Source organism: Rhincodon typus, chromosome 24 (genome assembly GCF_021869965.1).
Source record: "Rhincodon typus isolate 14 chromosome 24, sRhiTyp1.1, whole genome shotgun sequence".
NCBI classification, from domain to species: Eukaryota; Metazoa; Chordata; class Chondrichthyes; order Orectolobiformes; family Rhincodontidae; genus Rhincodon; species Rhincodon typus.
In genome coordinates this window covers 30,430,774-30,457,128 of record NC_063355.1, presented here as the reverse complement: position 1 = coordinate 30,457,128, position 26,355 = coordinate 30,430,774, and the positions used below count along the sequence as shown (strand labels likewise).

The 26,355-nt window shown below is 39.5% G+C and overlaps 1 protein-coding gene across 1 annotated transcript in view; it reads left to right on the top strand.

Annotated features, from left to right (window-relative positions):
• The first annotated feature begins 3,640 nt into the window (after window positions 1–3,640).
• Window positions 3,641–26,355, top strand: part of LOC125485994 (tetratricopeptide repeat protein 28-like) — a 144,648-nt gene continuing 121,933 nt past the window's right edge. Inside the window, exon 1 of the mRNA XM_048611729.1 lies at window positions 3,641–3,685. Within this exon, the coding sequence (XP_048467686.1) occupies window positions 3,641–3,685 (45 nt within the window). The remainder of the gene's footprint in view (window positions 3,686–26,355) is intronic.

Below are 26,355 nucleotides of genomic sequence, written 5' to 3'. Positions count from 1 at the left end.
TCATAATAAAGTTGCATGTTTTAAACTCAAGGCTTGTTGGACTAAGAGTTGTGCGATAGTGCATTTATTCCTTGAACCATTAGCTATCAGTCTTATCAAGCCCAGACACCACTTCTCTAGCAGTATGCTTTAGTCTTTCATTTGCAGTTCCCTACTCTTGCTCCATACTTGTTAATTATCTTACATTTCAGATATGTATCCATTTGATGTTTAACCCTATCAATTGATTTTACGTCTGTCATCCATTGAGGCAATGCATTTCTCACTCACATAAATGTTTTGAGGAACTTATTTCTAGATTTGCTGTAAACGGACCATTTCAGTTTTAAGATTATGACAGTAATAGCACAAGGTAGATGGAGAGGATCACAGTACTTTTAAATTCACTCTGTTTTACTGAATCCGTATGTCACTCTTTTTAACTTGTGTTATTTTGAGAGGACGTTATTATTTATATTGTACACGAGTAAATTTTATAGAGAAAGGGTCCTTTTACCCCTCCTCCCTACAGAGAGTAAAAGTGCTTCCCTTTGTTAAAAAGGCCTGCCACAGATGATTACTGCTCAGTGAATAGCTGCAATAATCCATGTAGAATCTAATCGGGAATATAATAGTCTGTCATTGTGTTGATAAACTGAGGCACCACATTCGGCACACTGTCCATATCCCTAAGTTCTGAGATGAAGGGAAAAAAAAAATCTGTGACTGGTTTAAGTACAATATAAAACCACTATGGACCCATTAGTGTGCAGACTCTATATTAGACTGGCTTCCTTCATCTGTGTTCTGTTTATCTGACTTGGGCACTCAGATGGGGCTGAAGTGAAGGATGCAGAGCAGAGGCCAGACAATTTTAGACTGAGGGAGAGATAATCGAATAGATGTGGAACTCCCATTTATTTCTGAGTGACTGAACACAGATTAATATTGGGAGAGTGCTCAGAGGAGGTCACTTTTCTCTCTTAAATCAGCAAGGAATGTGAGGTATAAGGAAGACTAAGCAGGGGAGAAGGGTGGTGATTTTACAAAATCGCAGGTTGTGGCAATACTAAAACAGGAATAGCAAAACTGGGCAATAGTTAACATAGCAATACACTGAACCAACAGAGAGGGTGAACTTATTGAGTTGCTTCAAATGTTTGCGCAACTTGTAACAGCAACAGAAACAGTAAAGTTTAATTTAGAGCAATTGCTGTCTAATTTGGTTTCTGTAATTGGTGTAAACAGGTTGTAGCCCTTATGCCAGCAATTGTCACCCTCCTGGCTGTTCCTCAGTAACCGTGTAGGCATTTTTAAATGTATAAGCATCCCAAAGGTATGTGTTAGTGATGGCACAGTGTGGAGCTGGAGGAACACAGCAGGCCAGGCAGCATCAGAGGAGTGGGAAAGTTGATGTTTCGGGTCAGGACCGTGTGTGTTCATTTGAATTCAGGTATGACTTTAAGCAAGGAAATAGTTGAGAATGCCTTTTAGGAAGAAAATTTGATCATTTTCTTGGCAGTATAGCTCAGAGTAGGGTCCCAGTGGATGGTTGGTGAAGTATTTTTTGTGGTGTTGATGTTTAATGTTGCAAAGTACCTAAAAGCTGAGAGATGGTATTGTAGCAATTGAAGATGTGAGAGACTGGAACTAAATGCCCCTTCCTGTGACTATCAAGGGAAAAACAGCCCTTGTCAACATAATACATGTATAAATATTTTATGAAATTGTTTGGTAATCATGTACAAATACATATTCTTTGTGATTAGAGGGTGTGTATTTATATTCCTGTATGTATGTGTGTATATATCAGTCTTTGTAGATATTTGTTCATGCATGTTACTTGGGCAATGTTTTAAGCACTGGTCTGTGTGTTTTAAAAGCTGAAACAAGCTGTTTTCGGTTTTAGCTTTGGTTTTAGGTTCAGAGCAATGTTACTTGTGAAGAAACATGGTGAGGATAAACAATGAGCAAGAACTGGCAAAAAGGTGATCAATACTAAGATTCATCAAATACGGGGCCCTGTGGGGTACTCAACTGCTGGAATGTCAATTACTGTTTACAGATATCATGGCATACTTTGGTGACCAGAACTCTTTAGAGAAAGGATACAAATACCAATTCACCTCAAATGGTGATCTGCATTTACTGTTGTTTCATATTTTTGCAGAATTGAATAGGAGGTTCAGAGAATGGATCTGAGAGCAGGTCTGTACTGTGGTGTACATCTCCAAGTGCCTCCTAAAGAATACCCTGAAAATTGAAGGGAGAACCCAATATAGTCCATGAGATAGAAATGTGTTGTTATGCGTCTGAGAGGTAGAAAGATTGGTATAAATTCTGGAGCAAGGCTTAATGTAAAACTGGGATTTGTAATATCAACAGAGGGAATATCAATAAAGGGAGCTAGAAAAGTATATGAGAGAAATAGAATAGAAATATGTTGATGTAACTGATTGGACCCCTATTAGACTGAAAAGCCCTATGTATATGTTTCCATCATGTATCCTGAACCTCTGATTCAGTCATCTACATTAGCTCATGATGTTTGAACATGCAAGACACATAAGAAACAGGATACCTGTACTTCCTGTCAGAGTGCTGTTAATCATGAACTGACTTCTCCAGGTAGTGTCTCCATCTGGTTTCAGTACTGGACTGGGGAGCTGAATTGCTGCTTTTAAATTCTTAGATCATTTTCCCACACTCCATCACGTTGAATTTCCATAGTTGCTCATGTCTGCAAGATCATCTGCCAGAACATGCTTGTGATGAGCAGTCGAAGATGTTGATTATTTGCATAGAGACTGCTAAAAAATGTATGCGTATTGCTGAAAAAAGATGCAATTGTCAAAGCTTTTCATCTTACAGTTATCAGGGCAACTTGCAACAAGATCAATTTCAGGGGAAAATCAACATTTCTACTTTGAGAGAAACATGCTGATTGGTTAGCTAGTAAACTCTAATTGGTAGAGGCATTGCCATGGAGAATGCATCAGTTAATGATGACTAATTATTAACTGCCATGCTTTGTTTAAATTTTAAGCTGGGCAGTTTGACTCTGATGAAGGTTTTGCCCAGAAAAATGAAGCAGTGAATGGTACAGAACTCAGAAGTTCCGAGGAAGGGTCACTGGGCCCAAAACGTTAGCTCTGATTTCTCTGCACAGATGCTGCCAGACCTGAGCTTTTCCAGTAATTTCTGTTTTTGTACTGTTTTGGTATTTGTTTTATGCTCCTGTGGCTATTCAGTTTTAAACTGCTGCATCTGCAGTTTAATTCAGGTGGCTACGTGTCACCAAGTGATGATGGTTTTCATAAACTTCAAAGAAACTTTCGCTATTTAAGGATGTGTATGGATGATTCTCCTCAGCTGCGATTCAGTGTTTCAGATATTCACACTTCAGCAAAATCTATGTATCTCACCTTAGATTTATCAGATTGCAATAGACACGAATTTTCTATTCACCCAAGCTGATATATCTTGGCTTCCAGCACCATTCATAGCAAATTCCTTGTCTCTCTCATTAGTTTATCCAGTAAAATATGGTAACATTCTAAGATGGGTTTAACCAGTATTTGCTGTATGGAAAAGCCTGATGTGATGTAGTATTGTGAGTGAATCCTGAGCTACAGGCTTGCTGCACTAGTAATATTTAACTATGGTGGAAGCTTTCAATAAGGTTGTTGATGAATGCAGAAATCAGGTATGTTTGTCCTGAGGTAATAGCGATCCCTTAAGGTCAAGTTGATCTTTGTTTTGAGGCTGTGTTTAAGCTGTGAGTAAACAGTGATGCCTTGGTAAGGATTTTTACAAGGAGGCATATACTGGGTAGGATAGCAGTTATCTTTTTCATTTGACTCCTACAATGTAGGATTTTTTTTGCACTTTTACACATAATATATGCATGGTTGTAGCTGCAAAATTACACAAAACTGATGTTTTGATATTTATTCATTTTTGTGTTAGCATTAGCACAGGCTAATGAGGGAGTTTTCTATAGAATTAAGCAGGTACTTTGACAAACACTCGTGAGCTGGAGGCCGGATTGAGGCACACTTTTTATGCAGCTCTTCAAAAAGATTTCAGGTTGCTCGTTATCAGCAAAAGCTCAGTGCCGGTGCTGCTTTGCCGGTTCCCTCTGGTAATATATTCACAATGTTTGTTTCAGCAGAGGGGTATTTTTGAAAGTATGGTGGCTTCCAAACTGATACCAGCAAGGTGGGATTCACCATAGCCGTTTACACTTCTTACAGTTGCACAGAATTGCAAAGGCAGCTCACAGATGAACGGTCAGCTTCTATCAACTACATTTGTGATAACAAAAAGTCAAAGTGAATAGATAATCACATCCAGGATAGTTTTCCACCAGCACAGGTTTTCATTGATAGCGCAATTGTGGCAATCCAAGGTTGACAATGGCAAGCAGGACTTTTTTGATCAATTGCAAGACACTTTATTCATTGCTGAGTGACTGGTGTACAACCAAACTGATTTTCATCTGGGTTGATGCCAGATCCCATGAGAGCTGTATATGATGCTTTTGGGTTGCAGCAAACCAAACTTCCAGACCTTTTAGTTCAAGGTCAGCTGTGATCCTAATGAATGGCAGAGCTGGACATGAAGGGCCAAATGGCCTATTTCTCCTTATTAATGTTTGTCGGGACTAGCCTTGAGGATTGGCGTATAGGAGAACAGGAATATGTCCCCTTCAAACTTGGCGGATGACACTTTTGGGGAACCCCACGAATAAGACGCTGGACTGCCTGTGTGGAGTTTTACATTCTCCCCATGTCTGCATGGGTTTCCCTTCACAGTCCAAACATGTGCACACTGGGTGGATTGGTGAAGCTAAATTGTCCTGTAGTGTCCAGGGATGTGCAGGCTAAGTGGGTTGGCCATGGAAAATGAGGGCTTATGGGGATAGTCTGTATCTGCACAGTAGGGATACTGTGATTCTATGTGATCTGAGATAGTAGGAACTGCAGATGCTGGAGAATCCGAGACAACATGGTGCAGGGCTGGATGAACACAGCAGGCCAAGCAGCATCATGGGAGCGGAGAGGCTGACGTTTCGGGCCTAGACCCTTCATCTGCAGGATGTATGTGAATCAATAATTGTGTGCACCTTTCATGACTTGGTTGGGTCATTACATCTCTTACCACTCCACAACCAGAAATAGGATGACTGTGCTCATTTCTTCAGCAGTTCTCAACAATGCCTCAGTATCATAGGATCCCTATAGTGCAGGTAGAGGCCAATTGGCCCAATGAGTCTGCACCAACCCTCCACACACCACCCTGTTCCCTGCATTTACCATGACTAATTGACCAAGCTTACATATCCCTGAATACTATGGGGCAATTTAGCATGGTCAATCCACCTAACTTGAACATCTTTGGTCTGTGGGAGGAAACCGGAGCACCCAGCGAAATGTAATCACAAGAGGAATGTGCAAACTCCACACAGTTGCCTGAGGCCGGAATTGAACCCGAGTCCCTGGTGCTGTGAGGCAGCTGTGCTAACTGTTGAGACATCATGCCTTTTATCCCATTAGAGGGCAAAATATGTCCGTCCAATATCTGACTGGAACAGCAATAATTCACATTTTTTTTCTTTATTCATTCACGGAATGAGGGTGTCACTGGCCAGGCAGCATTTATTGCCCAGAGGGCAGTTAAGAGTCAACCACATTGCTGTGGGTCTGGAGTCACATGTAGGCCAGACCAGGTAGGATGGCAGTTTCCCTCCCTGAAGGACATTTGTGAACCAGATGGGTTTTTCTGACAATCAACAAAGGATTCACCGTCATCGTTAAATTCTTAATTCCAGATATTTATCGAATTCAAATTCCACCATCTACCATGGCGGGATTCGAACCCCGTCCCCAGAATGTTATCTGGGTCTCTGGATTAACAGTCCAGCAATAATACCACTGGCCATCGCCTCATTGAATCTTAATGTTGCCTTTCTATTCATGAATTCCTCCGAAGCATACACTGTGCACTGCCACGTTTTATTTCTGTATTAGCCCTCTATATTGTGGGGAGACGGCTGTCAGTGGGCTCTTCCTGAGGCTGCACCTCTCAATTAAACACTGAGTGCCTTTGAATGAAGGACCCCTGAGACTTCAAGCAACCTGTACAGGTGTGTTTGTCATGTTCTCCATGTCGTGAGGCCCCTTCCTGACACTAGGCTAATACCAGCTGCAGGAGGATGAGGCACTTAAGTGGTTTAATTGACTACTTAAGGAACTCAGTTGGCAACAGGGTGGAAAGATGATGTGCCTTCTTCCCATGTACGCAATCAGGGCGGATGTGAGAAGATGATGAGGTCTCCAGTTCATTCTCCTGCCCAGTTAAATACTTTCCGGAGGGACCACTCTCTCCGTGACTCCCTTGTCCGCTCCACACTCCCCTCCAGCCCCACCACACCCGGCACTTTTCCCTGCAACCGCAGGAAGTGCTACACCTGCCCCCATACCTCCCCCTTCACCCCATCCCAGGCCCCAAGAAGACTTTCCACATCAAGCAGATGTTCACCTGCACATCTGCCAATGTGGTATACTGCATCCGCTGTACCTGTTGTGGCCTCCTCTACATCGGGGAAACCAAGCGGAGGCTCGGGGACCGCTTTGCAGAACACCTACCCTCAGTTTGCAATAAACAACTGCACTTCCCAGTCGCGAACCATTTCAACTCTCCCTCCCATTCCTCAGACGACATGTCCATCCTGGGCCTCCTGCAGTGCCACAACGATGCCACCCGAAGGCTGCAGGAACAGCAACTCATATTCCGCTTGGGAACCCTGCAGCCCAATGGTATCAATGTGGATTTCACAAGCTTCAAAATCTCCCCTCCCCCTACCGCATCCCAAAACCAGTCCAGCTCGTCCCTGCCTCCCTAACCTGTTCTTCCTCCCACCTATCCCGTCCTCCCACCTCAAGCCGCACTCCCATCTCCTACCTACTAACCTCATCCCGCCCCCTTGACCTGTCCGTCCTCCCTGGACTGACCTATCCCCTCCCTAACTCCCCACCTTGACTCACCTTTACTGGCTCCATCCCCGCCTCTTTGACCTGTCTGTTTCCTCTCCACCTATCCTCTCCTCTATCCATCTTCTATCCGCCTCCCCCTCTCTCCCTATTTATTTCAGAACTCCCTTCCCCTCCCCCATTTCTGAAGAAGGGTCTAGGCCCGAAACGTCAGCCTTTCTGCTCCTATGATGCTGCTTGGCCTGCTGTGTTCATCCAGCTCTGCACCTTGTTGTCTTGGATTCTCCAGCATCTGCAGTTCCTACTATCTCTGATCCAGTTAAATACCTTTTCTGTTTCCAAACTCTTCACAGGAAAGGCATCAAAACCCCCCCATTGTGTTCCAATGGATGACCGTTCTAAATTTCCTTCTAATCAAAGTGGGTTTTTGCTAAAACAAGGTGTTTTACAAAGGACTGTCTTCTGCTAAGTTAATTATTTTCCATGTTGTATAGCTCAAAATCAAACCTCGACCACTTTGACAACTGAATTCATGAGAAAGGAATGTCTTTGTATAATACAATTAAAGTTTCTTGTCAAAATACCTCATTATTTCAACTGTAATATACAAAACTTGGTAAGAATAACACAATATTAGATCCAATTATCCATTGAATTTTAACCTACTTGACATGAAGTCTGAATATCATTCTGACTTTCTATGTGCAACATCATTGAAGATCTTTTAATATTTGCTATTTTTGCCTTATTGAAGAAATCATTTTTTCATGCAATTGTTGCAAAATTTTCTGTGAAGTTACCCGCAATAATTTAAAAACATTCAAATGATCAAAGATGAGAAATCACTGATAATCCATCATGATTAATCCCTAGAATTTTATTCGTCAAAGCATCATAGTTAAAAAGGCAGATTGAAGAATTATCCTAAATCTGCCCTATTGGTAATTATTGTAAAGATTTTGAGATGCTTTAGTGCCTGTACTTTTCTACTTATTGATGCTTGAGTATGCATAATTAACAATGTGAAATTTCCCGTGTGTAAGATTTGTTAGCTAACGTAACAGAATGTATATTAATTGGTAGAACTCAGTAGTACTGTTCCAGTACATTTTTAAAAAATAGTCATGGTGTTTTTGAAGTCATTATACCCCTGCTGAACTGCTGTCCAGCTCTACTTGAAACTGAGAAAGCATAGAAGATTGGAAAATTGCACGGATTGGTAAAAGATTAAATTCTGCTCTGTGGAGCTGTGATATTCTACGAATTTGCATCTCAACAGCCTCATTCACCCTGTTTTGCAGATGTTTGCCAGATGAACAAATGGGTCAGAGGTCACCATTTTTGGTGCCACATGGGAGATATGGCTGTTTAACTCTCATGGAATTCCGTGTGCAGCTTTAAGTTAAGGAATTGTAAACGAGTCCATCTAACTTAATGAATAAAAGTTGATGTAAATCATCTTATCTGATTTCGTTGTGCAATGCCAGCAATACTGTGAAAATGACTGTACACTTATATTGTTATTAGAAGATTGGTGGAAAACTGTTCACCTTTCCTGTTACAATGTGTAAAGTTGTAAAAAAATTATATGTATTACATAGTTACTTCCACAGTCTTCTCCATAAATATGTAAATGTCTAGAGCTCTTGGAGGATAATATCAACTCTGTCTCTGACTTAGATTGCAACTATAAACAATTAACATTTTTTTTTCCATTCATTTCATTATATCTGTTCATCTCTTCAACAGTTTAAGTTCATAACAATCATTCATAATACAGACCGGAGGAGTTGGAGAACTTGACTATCACAGGGATTTGCGTTTGAAACAATATTTTGCAATGGGTTTCATGTTGGAGGACACTATAAATGTCTCAATTTTCAAATAAGCAAGGTGCATTTGGGAGGAAAGCTGTATCATGGGGGACAAAGTATTTGACAAACTCATGGTACCAAAGCTGGACAGGTCACCAGTACCGATGACCTGCAAGACATGGCTGCAAGGAATAAAAGAAGCATTCTTGAAATTTTCCTGAACTCACTGGATTCTAGAAGGATTGGAAAACCACTAATGTGGTGCACCTGATCAGGAGTGAGGGAGACAGAATGCAGGACACTATAGGCCAGTTAGCCGAACATTGGTCATGGGAAAATGCCAGGGTCCATTATAAGCAATAAAATGACTTAACTCAATCGAAGTGACAAATGGTTTTATGAAGTGAAATTGTGTTTGCCAAATTTGCCAGACTTGTTTGAGGATATGAGAAGCAGAGTTGATAAAGGGGAACTGATAGATGGAGAGTATTTGGATTTTCAAAAGGCAAGCCTCCTAAAAGGTTATTGTACAAGGTAGGAGGTCATGGTATTGTATTCTATGGATTGAGGATTGGTTAAAATACAAAACAGAATTGGAAATAATGGGTCTTTTTTAGGTTAGAAAGATGTAGCTAGTTGGGTGCTACAAGAGTGAGTCCTAGGGCCACAATTGTTTATGATCTATATGAATGAGTTGAAGGAGAGGCAGTGTGTAATATATTGAGACTTGCTGATGATACAGTAAGAGGTGGAGTGCATGTTGTGAAGTATGAGGAATATCCAGGGATATAGATAGTTGAGTAGGTGGGCAAAAATTGACAGCTTGTGTACAATGTAAAAAAATGTGAGGGCATGTACTTTGGTAGGAAAAATCAAAATGAAGACTATTATTTCAATGGAGAGAGACTTCAAAGAAAAAAGTGCAGCACAGAGGGTTTTGCTGTTCTTGTGCAGGAAATGCTAAATTTTAGCATGCAGGTGCAGCAAGTCATTAAGACGACAAATAGAATTTTAACTTTCAAAGCTCGGGTATTGGAATTTAAAAATAGGGAAGGCTTGTTACACCTGTACAGGGTTTTAGTGAGGACACATCCGAAGTGTACAGTTTTGGTCCCTGTATTTAAGAAAGGATATATTTGCATTCAAAGAGATCCACTAGGCTGATTCCTGGATGATCAAGTTGACCTATCAAAAACATCAGAATAGGTTAGGCAGTTATTCATTAGACTTTAGAAGAATGGAAAAAATTGAAACATACAAGATTTTCAGGGGCTTGACAGGGTAGATTTTGAAAACATGTTTCTACAAGTGGTGGCATCTCCAACTGGGGACATAGTTTTACATTAGATTTGTAGCTCAGGTTGTGGATGTTTTGGTTGGTTGGCTTGCAGAGCTGGTTCGTTATTCCGCAGACATCTCATTACCCTGCTGGGTAACATCATCAGTACAGCCTCCGATGAAGCGCTGTTGTGTTTTCCCGCCTGTTATTTCAACTCTGGTGTCCATTGAGCTGGGTTACCTCACTTCCGGTTTGCTTTCGCAGTGGAGTATATATAGGCTCTAGCTCTATGTATTAGTTGATGGCCTTCTTAGTGGAGAACCAGGCCTCTAGGAATTCCCGTGCTTGTCTCTGCTTGGCCTGTCTCAGGATCCTGGTGTTGTCCCAATCAAACTGGTGTTTTCCTTATCCATGTGGATGGAGATGAGTGAATATTGGTCATGTCTTTTTGTTGCTAGTTGATGTTCGTGCACTCTTGTGGCTAATTTTCTTCCTGTCTGTCCAATGTAATGTTTGTCGCAGTCTTTGCAGGGAATCTTGAATATGACATTGGTTCTGTCCACAGTGGGTAGTGGGTCTTTGGTTCGGGTTAGCAGTTGGCGTTGGGTTGATGTGAGTTTGTGTGCTATTGTGATGCCCAGTGATCGTAGGAGTCTTGTGGCCAGTTCAGATGTGTTCCTGATGTAAGGTAGCGTGATGAGTGTGTCAGGATATGCAGTATTTTCCTGGTGTCATTCGTGTAATAGGCATCTGCTGATCCAGTTTTTCGGGTAGTTCCAGAATAAAGGATACTGATTTAAACTGAGATGTGAAGGAATTTCTTCTCTTGGCGTATAGTGAATGTCTAGACTCCTTTATTCAGAGAGTGGAGGAGGCGAGATCACTGACAGTATTTAAAGAGGAGTTAGATTTTTGAAATATCAGGGAATTGAGGGCAATGAAGAGCAGGCAAGACAAAGGAGTTGAGGCCTGGGGCCAGTCAGCCATGATATTATAAAATGATGTGGCAGGCGTGAGTTTCTGAATGGCCTTCTGCTTCTATTTCTTATGTTTAGTGCAGTTTGATTGGGTTCAGAAATGTATGTAGTTTCTCTCCTTGAAAAAGAAATATAGAACCGTGAAGGGGAAGATCAGCAGTAAAAATGTTTAGTTTGTGAAATATTCAACCAGGAGTGTGGGGTTAGAAATCTGTATGTTATTAAAAGCTGAGAAATTTTAAGTTCTCAGTTCTGTAAATACTCCTGCAAGAAAGCTTAACAATTCACAGGACAGAAACTGGGAAGAATCAGTTAAGTAAAAATTAAAGATTTGATATCGAAAGATGATTTCTTTAGATTTGAGTCTGTAACAGAAAGTGTTGTGAAACAGTTTGAAACTTTGTTTTTCTGTCTGTCATTAGATCTTTTTAACTCAGTTGCTTTATACTTAGCCTGTTTTCTTGACTTTTGTTTTCTTTTTGCTAATAAACTTCTGTTGTTAAAGAAACTCTGCAGCATGGCATGACTATGTATGAGTGATTGAGGACTACATTAACTGAAATGAGAAAAAAGGATCTATTAAGTAATGTTTTATTCTGGAATCTGACTTGTTCAGTAGTACCATCAGCTGAGGAACGTACCAATCCTTAGAGATAGTCAGGATGTTGGCCCAGAGGAACTACTGAGCTATGGAGCTTGATTAACATCAGAAAATGATTTTTTTGTTAGGTTGAACTACCTCCCTTGCCGTCAGTAGTGTTGTTATTAATGGTAGAATATTGAAAACAGAAATTAAAATAAAAATAAACCACAGTCATTGTTCATTCAGCTGATTTGTAACAGATTCTAAAGGTACTACTTATTCACATTGTTAAATTGCTTTGATGCTGAACATTGGATGGTTTGCTGACATAAAACAATTGCGTAGTCTGAAGACACATCCTCAGGGTGGCATTAACCTACAGTCCAATTTTCCCTGCTTTTTTGGGAAGGAAAGAAAGAATCATTTTTATATGCTCCATACGGTTTCACATCTGCAGAACGTTCTTCTAATAAAAAACATGCAATGAAAATGTATAAGAATAAAAACAGTTATTTTAAATATTCATTCAGTTATTAAGCAGACTTAAACCATGACTTTTATATCTGTCAAATTGAAACCTCCCGTAGTGCTGAACAGAGTTTTCTTTTGAGCACAGATGTGCTGTTGATATGTATATTGATATGATATGTACAAGAAACCTTGTTATATATAATATGCTGGGACAGGAAAATACAACATTTATGCCAGCATCATTTATATTACAGTGTGTCTAATACCAATCTTCATTTGAACAAAAAGCATTTATTTTACAGGTATGTCCATTAGCATGCTTCAATACATCAAATGAAGAACAAATTGGATGCAGTAAATATTTTCTTATGTTAGGCCTGCATATGGATTCAATTCGAATATTATAAACATAATTGGTACTTGAGAACCATTGGTTACAGCAGCATTTTGAGTTACTTTCAAGCTGGGGTTTGCAATAGTCAATTACAAAGCACCAACATCCTACCAATGATTGTTTTGAATTCCTAGAATGCACAAATTCAAAATTCTGGGATTGAGGAATTAAAATTGTTACCAAAATAAAGTTCACTAGACCTACAGATGTAAGGCTTGGATCTTAGCAGAACTTCCTTTTGACATAGCTGTTCTAATTCAGCACTTAGCAAGGCCACTTCCACAAGAAATTCAAGCTTCCTAGGAATTAAAAATCAAATCTACATGCAAAATAATCTGAAATAATGTGCCCAGGATGAATAATAAACATATTCATGGAGGATATATGTACTGGAAATCTGCAGAATATCTAGCAAAAACAAACCTGAGTTTGGACAATTGACAGCATGTTCTTTTACTTAGCCCATCCAAGTACAACTAATGTGATGCTGCATTTAAATCCCACCTTTTCACCTCTACTTCTCAGATATCCTTGTTCCAATCAGTTATCACTCAGATTTCCATGCAACCAAAAGTAGAATCCTTTGAATTGAAATATTATTTTTATTCACTTTCAAACCCTTTGTGACCTTCCTTGCTGAGATTTCCCCCTTTCACCTTTACAAGTGACTCATCATTGTCAATGATTTCAAGCTACGACTAACACTTCTTCTCTTCAGAATTGCCTACTTCCCGCTCTTCACTTCCTCTTTAAGTAAACTCTGCCAGTTACACACCACCTTCCCATCAACTTTGTATAACTCTTCACTTCAGAGGTCGTAGTTGCTTTGCACACCAATATCTATATGTTGAATCAGATTGTAAAAGACCTTGAGATTTACAAACTTTCTGTTGTAAATCTATGTTACAGTACAAACGTTAGTTTCCACTTTTTCCTTCTGGACCCTTTCCTTATCCAGAAACCAACTCCACGTGGGGCAAAACTCTGTTCCCAGGATATTTTTGATTAACCTGTTCAGATGTGTTATGACATGACCGCTGTGCCACAAGAGCCCTTTTCTCAGTAACTGAGGATGGTTTTGATCCAGTTGATCTCTGGGTTGTGAACTCAGCACATTCCTGCTGCACCACTCTGTTGCATAACTCAACTCTTAAGGTATTTTCTATTAACCTGTTCAGAGATGCTGTTACAAAGCTGAAGCAGGTGGGATTTGAACCCAGGCCTCCTGACTCAGAAGTAGGGACACTACCAATTCATCACAAGCTGCACAAACACAACTCTTAAGGCATTTTTAGTTAATGTGTTCTGATGTGTTATGACACATGTCAGAGATGTCAGACTTGATCCCAGTGTTTATGTATATCCTATTTTTCTAATCAACCTGTTCAGAGCTGTTATGACACACCTCTGGAGCAACTGGGATCTGAACCCAGGCCTCCCGGTTTAGGGGTAGGGACATTACCACTGCACCATAAACAAGGCCCTAAACTTGAGTATCACCTGCTCTCAATGAACTCCAAATCTGATCTATTTGAGCCTTAAAGGGACCTGCATTTTTAATAACAATGAGCTCCCCCCTTTTAAGAAAAAAAAAATTTCTGCAATGTTATATATAAAAAGAATACAATTTCATATTCCTACTGTATCATAGCAAGACATCCTTCCTCTAGTACAACACTACTTGTGGCAAATTGCATCTTTGTAGTCAGATTATGTAAGCTTTCCTATAATAATATCCAATGACATTTCCTGGCTATTTCCATTCCCTGTGTCCTTTTCTCTTACAGGAATTATCTGATCAGAAATCTCCCCTAGATGGTCTGACGTGATTTTTCAGCATCTTCAACTTTAGAGAACACTTTTCTATCAGCTTGAAATACATTTAAATGAGTGCAAAGAAGCAAGCTGATGACTATTCATTCTAGTGCTGCAAGATCATCATGCAGTATTGAAGGCAATGTTAGGTTCTGACTGTATTCTAATTGGTATGGACTTTACACCCCCAATTATTTGTAAGGAATTCTTACATATACTACCCAATCCAATACCATTTGCAGTTCAGCTGATGTGCTAATATTTTATGCAGTATTTCATTAATTATTATATGGTTTCTTTTGGACAAGGCATTGCTGTAAATGCTGTGGTTCTATTACAGTAATAGTTAAGTTCTCACACATCTTGAAATTCATTGTTCGCAAATTCACCACTATTATCTGTCAAGGAATTTATTGGTGACCCAAGGCCTGTACTGACCCACCTTTCCATGACACTGTCCACTAAAGTCTATCTGGCCTTATTGTCACCATGGATATGCTAAACCTGTTTGCCATGTGTAGGAAATGGAAACATAGATATTCCGATCTTGTCCCATATTCTCTTATCTATGGCTGCTACTTCATTAAATGCCTGGGTTAAAAGAACACTTACTGCCAGGCGTTGGTGGCATATTACAATATTTAATACATGTAGTGCAGAAACATCACAATGTGATATATTTTACTCGGGACTTCTATTCATTTAATCTACAACTTTGGCATCCTAAACAGCAACTTTAATTTTTGAGAGCCTGGATGAGCAAATTGTTTATGCAATTTCCATATATTCCACTTCTTCTCAACCAGATTCCTTTTTGTAGTGGTCAGTAATGCTTCTTGGAGTGTTCGATGAAAATCTCCAGGTTTCCTCCATGGAATATAGTGGATACTGTGAATTGTAAATTCATTGGATACAAATCATTTACCATGCCCCATGTCCAAACGCAATTTTGCTTCTTGCATTGAAGACTTGGTAATAATGGTATGTCACCCTTAATGATATCAGTGCTTACGAAAAGACACAGTCCTGCAGTTTCACAGGGGAGAGCCGCTCTTTAAAGAAGATAATGTTTTATTATCCTTGAATCAAAAGCAGGGAGAACTTTTGTATTTTTGGGCACATTTTTGACTGCTGTATCCAGGGTTTCCAAGAAACAGTTCAACCAATTGATGCCATGCACTGTTAAGGTAGAGCCACTATCTAATTCTACACAGTTGAACAAATCCGCAAATAAGATGGACATGGGGTGATTTAAGCCTTCAGTCACTAACACAGTATTGTCTTGTTGTTCATCCTTATCATAGTCACCTTCAGAATGATCTCTTTCATGCATTTCTTCAAACACTTGATTCCTTATCCTTGCGCGTTTCCTGACAGCAATATTGAGTGTCATACTGGAATCATCTGTTAACTATTCCCTGTGGAATCCTGGATTCGCTCACTGTTGGGTGTCATCCCTCCCATTCCCATCCTATATTTTCCCTTATTTTGGAAAACTAGTAAATGTGTATGACCCTCCTGAAGAAAAAAACATTTTTCAGCAATTTCATCCATATACAGGTGTCTGAGATGAGGCTGCCTTTGACTTTGAGAGTCAGAAATCATAGAATTTTCCATTCTCTGTATCACTGCTTTACTCCGTAAATGTCTTGCAAAAGTAACTGGAAACAATTGTCTCCCTAAACATTGTAGACTGTAAAATGAATTTTGACACGATCAACTCAGCAGTGCAGTATACTTATCATGTATTGTTGGGTCTTGTTTTGATGATTGTACAATGATTTACCATATGATTGACAGAATCTTCCCATTCCTGCAAGGAACTACAAAGTAGGACTAGCAGAGATTCTGAGAAAAATGTGTAAGGTCAGTAGCCCAGTGTGATCTGTATCTCGTTGGAGATGGGTGATCGCCTTGGAATGCAGGATGGGGGAAACAGCAAGGAGCCAATCAGTCTAATTAAATTAAATGATAGAAGACATTGCTGGAATTTTCCTAGTAGCACCCCTCCCCAAAAAAAGACAAGGGGAAGTTATTCAGACCTTCCACCTAGTTAAATTTGTTCACTGCACAATGGTTAATTACTGAGAAGCTGGCAAGTTAAAAATCCCAAGGATGCCCTAATCCTGTTGCAGATTTGAATCTCTAATTTTCCTGGTCCAGTACCTTGTATTTTCCACTTTTACTAGTATGTGAAATTAGGTAAGGGCTGTTTGAGGTAGTTTGCTGTCATCAGTCCTGTTTTGTCTTTGCTTTATCTGAGAGTTACCTAATAATTGTTGGCAGAAGACACACCATACTAGAGCACAGAAGAATAGTTAATGGGATTTACTGCATGATAGTAATTAGTACAACTACATTTGGTCAGACATAATTCTGAGGATCCTAGGGAGCTGGTACACATCTGCCTCTCCAAAACCTAGACAATCGTTTCTCATCTCCGCCTACAGATTGGCTCCATCCATTCCATTGATTGTTACAATGTAACATGTACATTAACCCCTTCAGAACCTTCAACTTATACAACACAGGCAAGGCCTTACATCACAATTAACATTGAGTGGCCTGAAGTTGTATTCCTTAGCAGTAACATCATAAATTTCTAGAGGCCCAAAAGTCACTTGCAGGAATATTTGCCTTGCTGCATGCCACCATCATTCGAACGCCCTGAAGTTCTTTGAAAGCTCTTTCATCTGCAAAGGGTTCCACGTCATACACTTTGCTAGTTATTTTGAGATGCCATTTGGTAAAGGAACTGGTAGCATCGAATACGCCTCCCATTTCATCAACATCCTTGCATTGGATCTGTGTTTATTGTGGTTGCTAATTCCAACATAATTTATTTTGAGTAAATTGAAAATCCAAAGGCTGTATTGAAAGAGCTGCAATCTTATATGTTGAGCCTCCCTCCTATATCTTTGCTACATACAGGACTGAGGTAGTCGTGGGTGCAATGAGAAGGAAAATCAGACCTTTGTGTTTCGAGTTTAAATTTTGTCATTCAAGCACATCCTGATACTTTCCCCCTGGCAAACAAAAATAAGTGACCCATGTTTTACGCTTTAGCGTGTTATGGTGAGTGCAAGGGAGAGGTGGGAAAGGAAGGATAACATTAAGTTGTGATTATGTATTTGAGTTAAGAATATGTTGATTGTGTTTTGTTTGACTTTTTGAATTGACTGCAACGTGACTTGGCAAAACTGAATGCTTCACTGTTCTTCTCTTGTACTTATCGATAACTAAATTTTGTTGCAGGAGGAGGGGAATGCATTTGCATGAAAGTAATTTGGTGATGCGCAATGACTTTTGAGCCATATCCTGAAATAGGTTCCACAGAAATTATCCTATCTTTTAATCTCGGTACAATCCTGCTGATTGCAGCATTTGATTCATCATGTAGTAACCTGAAATGCAGTGGTGCCTGCTACAGGCCTTTGCTAATGCAGGCTGTGAAAGAGCAAGAAGGAGCATACGTGACTCAACATCTGTTGTTCTTACAGTCTCGAAGGCAGAAATGGGCAACTCCAGCTGTCAACAGAAGTATATTGTAAAATTACCTACTTTGTTTTGATATGTGATAAATGCTTCCCAAAAAAAGTTGAGGAATCATCCAAATTGATTTTGTTTGACAATATCTGGCCATTTGAAATGAAAATCAATTACATCATATTGATCAAACATGATGGAGTGAATTGACTGTCAGTGTGCAAGCAACCTTGTTAGACAGCAAGCTGGCCAGGTGTCAAAAATGATTTGCCTTTCTGACCCAAAATGACTGGACTTAACTCAAAAGTATTTTAAGGAAGGTGATAGGAAAGCCAAATAAATATTTGACAACTGAGAACCAAACTAATGTTTCTGCTTCATAAATATCCTTGTAATTTTAAAATTGTTCCAGGTGCTGAATGGAATATTCTCGGAGATAAACAATGTGTGTGAAATTCATAAGGTTTTGCTGCTTGTATATTTTCTGTATTTAAAAGTGTATGGTTTAAGAGATGAAAATATGATCAATTTAGTTGATATTAAGAAAAGGGGTCATTGAAAATATATAGTGATAAATTCTCCATCCTGTCTTCTCTTCTTTATCTGTCCCATTCACATTTTGCCCTTGACTTTGTTTAATTCCATTCCTTCAAATTAATCAGAAGACAAATACTGTAAAGTCAACAAGGCAGAATTTGAACAGAATTTTTTCACAACATGTTGCTGCAGGCCATAATTCAGTGAGAACTTTCCATTGCCACCTGTCATGCTGTCTCTGCCACATACAGTGAAAAATATAAATTAAAACTGAGAAGTAGGATACAACATTCTGTTTTAAAATGCAGAAAAATCTGGTATTGCAGGCTGTCTGTATGACAAGGTCTATTTTAAAAGTGACAGCATCTACCTCTAGTACCAGCTCTGTGGAGACCAGTAATATATCAGATTTAGAATTCTGTTATGTTAAAAGGTTAGTTAGCTTCAAATCAAAGAACAATTGCTGCAGGTGTATTAGCTTTGCCATTCTATTTCCAAACCAGCTGGGTGACATTGTGCTACTGAAGCACAATGTGCATTGTGCAAGTTGAGGTCTTCAAGTCCAACATAGAGTTGTTGGGCTGAATGGTTATCTTGTGTACAATAATGGCTCTAGAATTCCTTGATGACTTTCTCATGTTACCTTACCGTGGTTCAAATTTGATCCCCCATTCCTAGCCTTTTGTTTTATACTGTATTTCAGGAGAATCACATTTTTAACCTATGCAGGAGCCCCACACCATAGCACACTAATTAAATTCATGGGATATTAACACTGACTCCCTTCAATGATCTCTCCATTCCGCCAATCTGTTCTGTGCACTTTGTTATTTCTGTGACAGCGATTTTTCACCTCACCTCTCGGGGGTTGGGTTGTGAAACGGACATCCACCTGCTTGTCAAACGTTTACAGGTCTCACACCGTGTTCTATTTTTGCATTATATATCAAGTGAATAGACAGCTAAAGAAGAATTAGCCAAGACTGGGGTCTTGTGTTAAATGTGGATATGTTGGAAGGGAAGCCAGGAAATTCAGTGGAATATCTTTCTGTTCTGACTAATACCCCTGATGGTTAACACTCATGTTCCCTTGATGTCTTCCTCCCATGCATTTTTACAAAACATTAAGCTTCCGCCCCTCATCACAAGTCCCAAGCTTGCAAAATCGGGGGATTATCCTGTTCACTCAACAACTTGGCCCTCCCCACGGCCTTTTTCATCCATTACTCTCTCCATCTCTTTCACACTTCCCTCCCTTCCATTTTACTCTTTTCCTACTTTTCTTGCATTGCTCCCTGCATTTCCTTCATTTTTCCCCATTGTTCCCTGCTTTCCCTCCCCCCTCTTCCACACAATTCTCTCCTCTCCACTCTACTCCATTTCTTCTCCTCTTCCTAGAGAGATTGGATGCATGAATTGCTACTTGAATTTTGTCCCATTTTCCATAATTCACATAAAACATAGTTAGAAATATGTTACATTTTCTTTCATGATGCGACATCATCTTAATAAATCACTCCCTGATGCAACAAGAAATAAGATGCCTCTCTGGATGAGCAAGTTAGAAGTACATGTTATTGTTGAATTGATCCAATAAAATCAATGATTAGAAGGGTCACATGTCTTTTTCAATAACTCTTTGAGCACTTCATTATGGAAAACATAAATGGAATAGCCTTTTTTGTTACTGTCAATATGGTTGTATCATAACCTCACATCTGGTGATTTTGGAAAGTGCTTTTAGAATTTTTCCAAAATAATCATCCACCTTCCCTGTAATTTAGTTAGGTTTAACTGTCGATGTTTTAACTGATATTGTTTATGGACTGAGCTTTTATACAAACTCAGGTGATGGAGTGAACTAATTTTACAGTTTAGCTATTCAGCCCTCTCTAGGGACTGAATGCCCGTTGAAACTTTCAACATATATGTAATGTCTAGAAGAAATATTTTTCTGTTGATTCCTGAAAACATGTTACAATTAGAGTGGAGTGCTCAGCTAATTGGGGCATTGATTTGAAGCTATGGCACAATGCAGAGAACAGCACATAGGATTCAGTGCGTGCATGAGGGAATCCTGTTTCCATAGCAACCTGTATGACTGATTTTAATAAGTGCTCACCAGAAATCGCAACTTTCTTAATCAGAAGTAAATATAGAGCTCGACCCCTTATGAAGTGGGAATTGATCACTTCCAAGTAATCAAGCTTGATAAAATTCTCATCCTCATTTTCAATTTCATTCAGGGTCTCATTCCTGTTGATCTCTGTCACTTTCTGCAGCCCCACAACCCCACCCCTGAATTATCTGTGTTCCTCTAAATTCTCTTAATTGCTGTACCATTGGTGGCTGTGTCTGCAGCTTCATTGACCCTGAACTCTGAAATACTCTCCCCAAACTTCCCTTCCTTCCTTTAAGATGTACTTCAAAACTTGCTTGTTTGATCTGGCTTATGGACTTTGAATAAATGCAACACAGAACAAGGCTGTTTGGTCCCATTGAGTCTATACCAGCTCTCTATAGAGCAATCCTGTTTTCCCATAACCCTGCAAATTTATTTCCTTCAATTTTCCATCCAATTTCCTTTCAAAATTATTAATTGTCTCCAATTCCACTACTCTCATAAGGTGGTGAATTCCAGATTGTTACCATTTCCCACATAATAAATTTCATCCGCACATGCACACTGCATTACTTGACCAAATCCTTAAATCGCAGTCCTCTTATCTTTTGAGAATGGGATCAGATTTTCTTTATCACCTTCAACAAACTTCTCACCATTTCCTGCACTACTTTCAAATCTTCTCTTAATATCCCTTGCTCCAAAGGGGAACAGTCCTTGCTTTTCCAATCTAACTTTGTGGTTAAAATGCCCAATCCCTGGAACTATTCAAGTAAATTTTCTCCATATCCTGTCAATGACCATATCCTATCAATGGCCATGCCAACTTTCCTACAGAATGATGACCAGAACTGAGCACAATCCAGAGCTTTTCAAAGATTTGGCATAGTATCCCTGTTCTTTACTGAACAGCTGTACTTATGAAGCCCAATATTTTGTTTTGTTAAAAAAAGGAAAAATCTTGCATTTTATTCTTGCAAATAAAATGCTTAATGTAGATCTTGATGACAACATCTCATGACATTCCAAAGCACTTTACAACAAAAAATTGCTATCACTCTTATAACATTGGAAAAAGTGGTGGCCAGAGGGCATCAATCCTGTGTTTTCATCCGTCAAAGTGACTCTGACCCCGCCCACCTCTCCATCATTTTCCAGTTGTATTGCACATCTAGGGTACAGCAAGTGATGACAGGGCTTGCAGCTTGTGGTGGACTCTGTCAGCACGGGGGCCCTTCCTGGTGACCACATACGCCCCCCACAGCTTCCATGTCTCTTTTATCTCACATCACCTTGACAGCCCATTTCCACCCATATCCCGAATGTGGGGACCCTCAATGTTGAACATTAGCTATAATTGCCCTCCTTGCCCTGAACCCTGACATCACATGTTAGTAATGCCCAACCTGTTCCTGGATGCTACTCGTGACCCACCTCCTCCCGGCTTAAAGGCTATAATGGTTGTCGCTGTCAAATGCCCCACACATACACACCCCTCTTCCATCTTGCTGTGGTCTATCGTTCTTTCCAATGCCGTTCCACTTATCATACCCATCACTTCCACAATGCCTCTGCTTTCTCCTCCCCACCTGATTCTCTTGCCCCTTTTGTCAGTAGTTTTCTCACTGCCTGTACAAGCCCCCTTTCTGTCCCCTCTGTGATCAATGGATGGACCCTTTGGACTGTATTCACTACAGACCCCTGACTGCCTTTGACAAGCAATCCCTAGACTTGACTGACCAAGCCCCTGACCACTGTCTTTGCGGCTCCCCAACTGACGATGTATGATTCCCCACATTGCATTGGACAAATCACTGATCGTGAATGTCTTAAGCTGATGACTGACCATGGTCAAGTCCGTGGATTGTGTCGGTGACTGTTTGCACCACAGCCTTCCGTTGACTGGGCTGAGAACTAGCCCTCATACTTTCCAACGTGGCCATTTAGTTGTATAAATGTGCAGTGTATTTGTCTGCACAGACAGCTGGCACATACTGAATGTGCGAGATTGATGCCCTGGTCTGCCATACTGCAAGATGTGCCCCTCCCCTGGGCAGTTTCCTATTGATACACCTGACAAACAATCTATCTGCATGCCTGTGCAAAAAACATGTCAATACTACTGTATTGGTAGCCTCTGGCTCTGGATGAAGCAAATGCTTCTTCATATCCATCTCATCCTTTAATACAATCTTTAAAAGGTACGTTTTTGATGAAGCTTTTGGTCACTGCTCTAATTATTTATTTGGCTAAGGGCCCATTTTTGCCTTAAACTTTCATTAGATGGCAGAATCTATTTAATGCGAAGATTTTCCTTGATCTACTGCCTCTCCTTGGTCAATATTGGCAAGAATAATAAAATTCTACCTTTGGGAGTGGAGCTTAGACAATGTTAGTGTCTGGACTGAGAGTTTAGCAGTTTAGATTAGTAGCTGCTGTCCTCCCATTGATTTAATAAATCTGCTTTTCAACCAGCTCAATATTTGCAATCTTAAATCTGATAATTCCTAAAAAATATTTCAGCCTTTTGTAAATATTAAGAAATAATGTTTTTATTTTGAAAACATCATTTCAGATAAAAGTAAAGCATGCTATTAAAAGTAGTTTTACAGATTTCAAAAAAGCGGAAGATTTTTTTTCCAGAATGCTCTGGTGTGTTGTTGCTGGCAATACTTTTTGGGAGATATTTTTCAGCCTGTCTGCTTTTGAGAGTTGCTACTGGAATTGCATTTGAATCTGTCAAGTAGTAAACCTCTGCTTTTCAAAAAAAATGCTGTTCATCAAACTGGGGCAAGTTGCTGTGAGGAATAGAAATTGTTTCTATTTTTTGTGCTCAGTGACTGTCATCATTGACTCTTGCTAGGTCAGATATACTACTAATTAAACATAGTTGGACTCCTTTTATTTTGCTCTAACAATGTGTCTTAACCTGTGTCTCAGAAAAGAAATGATCCGTATGATTCCGCTGTGACAATTTTATTTCCCTCCCCAATTATTATAACATGTATGAGTGACATTGACAATTTAGTGCCAATTTGTGTTAAATCACAGGCAGTTTTATGTTTTGGGTCTTCATCCTCTGGGAACTGCATTGTAGCATGAATCAGTCGATTTATATTGACAAATTTGAATACAGCACCATTTAAAGAGTGGAATATCAACAGATTCAAACAATTTGTTGTATTTGTATATCAACAGGCGTATGTAGATATTAAGCTAAGGGAAAATGAAACAGAGGATTGAGATGCCTTTTATCTTTTCATATTTTGAAATGGATTTTCCCATGACGTTACACATTTGAGCTGTTTGACTGAAGTGAATAATGCACATGTTACTGGACTATTCCTCACCTTGCTGCTAATTATGTAATTGTAATGGCTTTGCCTTGCGTTTTACAGACTACAATGGATAATTTCCTTTTTACTATTAACATGTAGCAAAATTGGAAAAAAAAGTATTGATAAAAGCTGCAGTTCAGTCCGTTCCAAACTAATGCAGTAAGGATTGGTTGTTACATCCCAGTCTCATTAGTCAGAAAGATTCTTAAGCTTGAGAACAGTTGGAGATGTTTTCTCAAAGGGAGCAGGATATGGGCCCACTGGTGAATTATCAACCAGGGAGGAAGTCAGTGTCAAGGCCTTCTCCTTGGCTGACAACAGGGAGAGAAAAGAACATGGGGGCCTGAAGCTGCAAGCTAAAATGCAGGTCAGAGTTATAGTTGCAAAACACACAGCAAAAAAATTAATGCTCAAAGCAAAGTAGTTAGCCAAGGAAGAGGACAGGGCATGTGGTTATTATTTTGCCATATGTTTTCCAGAAGTAAGTGTAATTAAATTAAGTATGATTTGTTTTGCCTGTTGCTGTGTATGGTCACTTGCTGTCTGAAATGAAGTGAACAATTTGTATCTGGCCTTTACTTTCAGTCAGCTTCCAAAAATATTGAATTATATAATGCATGTAAAGGCACACGGAATCATAGAATTCTTATTGTGGAAGCAGGCCATTTGGTCCATCAAGTCTACAACAACCCTTCAAAGAGCGTCCCATCTAGACACACCCCTCTACCCTATATCTGTAACCCTGCATTTTCCGTGGCTAAGTCATCCAGCCTGCACATTCCTGGACATTATGGGACAATTTATCACGGCCAATCCACCTAACTTGCACGTCTTTGGAATCGGAGAGGAAACAAGAGCACTGGTTTCCACACACACTGGAGAATGTGCAAACTTTACACACACAGTCACCTGAGGGTGGAATGTGAAAAACAGGAAAATGTAGTTCAGATCATAAGAATGTAAAGAGCACAAGAAATAGAAGCATTTTTCTTTCAAGCCCACACTGAATAGGATATTGGTCTCAGCTCCATGTCCCTGGCCCAAAGCACTTAACTTCCTCATAGATCAAAAACCTGCCAAACTTAGTCCTGAATGGCCCAATCTCCCCTGCTTGCTGAGGCAGAATAATACTCTCATCATAGAATACTTTGCAACTGTATTAACTACCAATTACATAATGTGCATTTAAAAAAAATTCTGCTGAGTTAGACAATCTGGCCATAGGCCCAGAGGAGAGGACTATTCCAATTTGTATCTTTAGATCATTTTATTTTAAGTAATAATTTGTTTCACATCCCATTTAGATATTATCATATAATGCAATGTTTATAGACTATGAAGAAGATAACCATAAAGTGAAAAAGTCTGTTTCATCAACATGCCATTTTGTTCTGACTTTAAACCAATGGATTAACTCATTTTAAGATTGCACAGGAAATGCAAGGAAATAGATATATTTTCTATTGCATAGTTGACAGAGGCAATCACTTGGCCTGTTTTGAGCAACATTTGCACCACAGGGCATCAGTTTTGCTAGTTATGGACCTGCTGTTAAATTTGAAGAGGTCAGGATAAAGACTCGCAGGACAAAGATTAAAATCATGTTTTTAATAGTGTGGTCATTTAAAAACTTTGAATTGATGTATGTGTCTGTAGTAATTTGCAAGGAAGACTGTAATTCAGGATTCGTGATGTTTACCGTGTGTGACCTTTGAGTTCATTTTTCAGCTGAGAAACATGTTCTAAAGTAATGAATGTTTCAAATTTTGTTTCATTGCCCAAGTAAATTTGCAGTTTTCATTTTTTTTTGCTGGTTTTAGAGTAACTTCATTTGAAAGTCAGTACTTTATCCAAACAAACAGAAGCAGGATGTGGCATGTAAGGAGTAGTGAAAATTATTTTGCAATAAAAATGTTGCCAACTCAAAGAAGTTTGCTGGTGTTACATTTGAAATTAATTACAAGTTCTCTCTCAAATTGAATGATATTTCAAATTGTCTTCGTGCTTTTATGCATTCTAACCCTTCATTGCCCCCTTGATGTTTAACATATGACATCCATGCCCAATCACTTGGTTGCACACGAGGTGCTGTATTAGTGCACAAATCCAACCAATGTGTGATGTTGTTGCATCAAAGAACATAAACATTCACAGGAAGCATTGCAGTTAGAATGAGAGTAAAATGGAAGGGGCACATATCACCAATTAGCACTTATATAGCACGTTTAATGTAGTGAAATATCCCAAAACATTTTGCAGACCTGTAATCACTAAATTGGTTTGTGCTTATCATGGGACTTCACTCAAATTTGTGGAAGGCTGAAACAGCAGTCTTCGCAATGTTTGATTTGAAGTCTGTATTTTCTGAAGTACGCTTACAGAGTATCTGAAAGGTCATGGAAGACATCATGCCCGGTTTTGTGGCTGACCAATCACGCACAAGCTAACACCAAAATATCTCAGTAGCGCCCCCTAGTTGTTCGGAATGAATGAGTTGGACCGAAGGGTTACTGGTTCCATGCTCGACAGCTCTATGACTCTATGACATTTTTAATTGTGTATGAC